The 2332-nt window shown below is 47.9% G+C and overlaps 1 protein-coding gene across 1 annotated transcript in view; it reads left to right on the top strand.

The window, feature by feature from the left end:
• Positions 1 to 801: 801 nt before the first annotated feature.
• LOC311326071 (FERM domain-containing protein 6) overlaps positions 802 to 2332 on the top strand; it is a gene marked incomplete at both ends in the record, with an annotated part of 7124 nt that continues 5593 nt past the window's right edge. Inside the window, 2 exons of the mRNA XM_084458911.1 lie at positions 802 to 879; positions 1328 to 1411. Of these exons, the coding sequence (XP_084315037.1) occupies positions 802 to 879; positions 1328 to 1411 (162 nt within the window). The remainder of the gene's footprint in view (positions 880 to 1327; positions 1412 to 2332) is intronic.

The raw sequence follows: 2332 nt of genomic DNA, 5'->3' as shown, positions 1-2332 counted from the left end.
GTTGGTCTCTCTATAGTCTCTCAGGGGTCAGGGAAGGTCAGGCCCGGACGCAGGTCGACCCCGGAGCTGACCGCTCTCTAAACACCGCCTCCAGGCTCCCGCTCGGCCTCACTAGCCATGTTTCCATCCACGCGTTTTATGCGAATTAAGTTATATCGAATTAAAAATGCCTTATGGAAACAGTAAAATTCGATTAAAAATCATGAAAATCAACAAAAAGTTTGTACTGTCGATCTCATCGGATTTTCTCTCGTTCGATAAAAGTCTTTTGTGATAAATGCTTTATCCGATTTAAAGCTCTAGATGGAAATGCACGTTCACTGGCTTTATTCGCATCCACAAGTGGATGGAAACATGGCTACAGACCTCAGGTTCCTGTCAGCAGACTGCAGACTGCTGCTGGCACCTCAGGCTCAGACTGGCTACAGGAACCATTTCACCTCTTGTGATCTCCTAGTGATATCCTAGGCCTACTGATGTCACACTGTCTAACATGGCCACCGTCGCTCACGTTGATTTATGTATTTATTCCTCAGATGAAAGAATGAAAGAACTGGAGCCACCGAGCAGAGGGAACGAGTGAAGGAGAGAGAGAGAGAAGGAGAGAGAGAGAGAGAGAGAAAGAGAGAGAGAGAGAGAAGGAGAGACATCTGGAGGCAGACTGAAGGCGTTCTACGGACTGAGAGGACACCGTTCGCAGATAGAAAGACAGACTTCAAAAGAACAGACAGGCAGAGAGAGAGAGAGCTTGGTTAATTAGACAGACAGACAGACAGACAGACAGACAGACAGACAGACAGCATGTCTGCCACAGCGAAGCAAGAGAAGACCGTCTGTGTGCTGCTGCCCAACAAAGAACAGCTGGATGTCTCTGTGGGGGTAGGTGGTCCATTATTAGCTGGTGGTGCTTCACATCCTGTCTGTCTGCTTCTCCCTGGGGGTCGGCCAGCCAGGGTGGGGTCCCAGCGGATGATGAATCTGGGTTTTAATAAGTGGTTTATTGGGAGGATTTCCTGCCCCCAGTCTGTGTAGTATATCCTATTATAAAGTGTTCTGTACTGTATGTTGTCTAGATGGTCTGAGGATATTGTGGTTATTATTATTCTGTCTCACGGTATCAGTAGCTACAGTATTCACTTCTCTTGCATTCACTCCTTTTTTCCTTCTCTCTCTCCTGCTCTCTCTTATACACCTCTCTCTGTCTCTCCTCTCTCTCTTATACACCTCTCTCTTTCTCTCCTCTCTCTCTTATACACCTCTCTCTTTCTCTCCTCTCTCTCTTATACATCTCTCTTTTTCTCTCCTTATCGCTCCCCCCCCTCTCCAGGTTAAATCTACAGGGCAGGATGTCTTCAACCGTGTATCAGAGATTCTTGGGATCAAAGAGCTTTACTTCTTTGGCCTCACAGTGGTGAAGGGTGAGTTTCATCTGTCCATTCATCCATTCATCCATCCATCCATCCATCCATATATCCATCCATCCATCCATCCATTCATCCATCCATCCATCCATCCATCCATCCATCCATCCCAACCATTAACCCCCGAGCCCCTGAAGCAGACAGAAACGCTCACGCTGGATCAGAGAGCCCAGTCAGAGGATCACAAGGTAATAATATGCTACAATTCTCCCAGACCCAACTAACTGGAGCTGTCCCACACAGAGACAACAACAGTAGAAAAGCTCATGTCATTGAAGATTGTGGCAACTATCCTACCGGGGAAATATATGAATGGTTCCACACACCCCAGTCTAAAGGCACAGTCAGCTAGCCCTAGAAATACTGACAGCACGTGACAGTAGCCTTAACCTACAGCATATACAGTCGGCTAGCTGGTCCTTTACTCACTGTACATACAACATATACGCACACAGTCACAAACAAACATCATGTTCCGGACCTCAGTGCTCCCAGTTGTAGTCTGGACCCCTTTACATAATCCAGTACCACCCAGAGATGAGGTCAGCCGACCAGCCATGGGCCTCTGGACAGCAGCACCACAACGAGAGAGAGACAGAGCAAGAGAGAGAGAGAGAGAGAGAGAGAGAGAGAGAGAAATGCTCTTGTTGTTGTTGTGTTTCCAGTCGGTACCACCGAGAGGTCTAATCTACCCTCAACCTTTGAGCAAGCTCCTTCTAATTTATCTCTTTGATTCCCTTTCTCTCTCTTTTCTCTCTCTCTCTCTCTCCCTCTCTCTCGCTCTATCTCTGTCTCTCTTTGTTGTGAGAGGGTGAGATGGCGTAGTAATCTTGTGTGGCTCACCTCCCCAACAAGGGTCCTTTTGTTTTTGTGGTGTGCGGGGGCCGCTGCTGCCTCAGCCGGGGGATTCC

The sequence above is a fragment of the Borostomias antarcticus genome, assembly GCF_949987555.1.
Source record: "Borostomias antarcticus genome assembly, chromosome: 25".
Lineage (NCBI taxonomy): Eukaryota > Metazoa > Chordata > Actinopteri > Stomiiformes > Stomiidae > Borostomias > Borostomias antarcticus.
The sequence above is the reverse complement of the archived record's forward strand: the minus strand, read 5'-3'. Positions and strand labels throughout refer to the sequence as shown.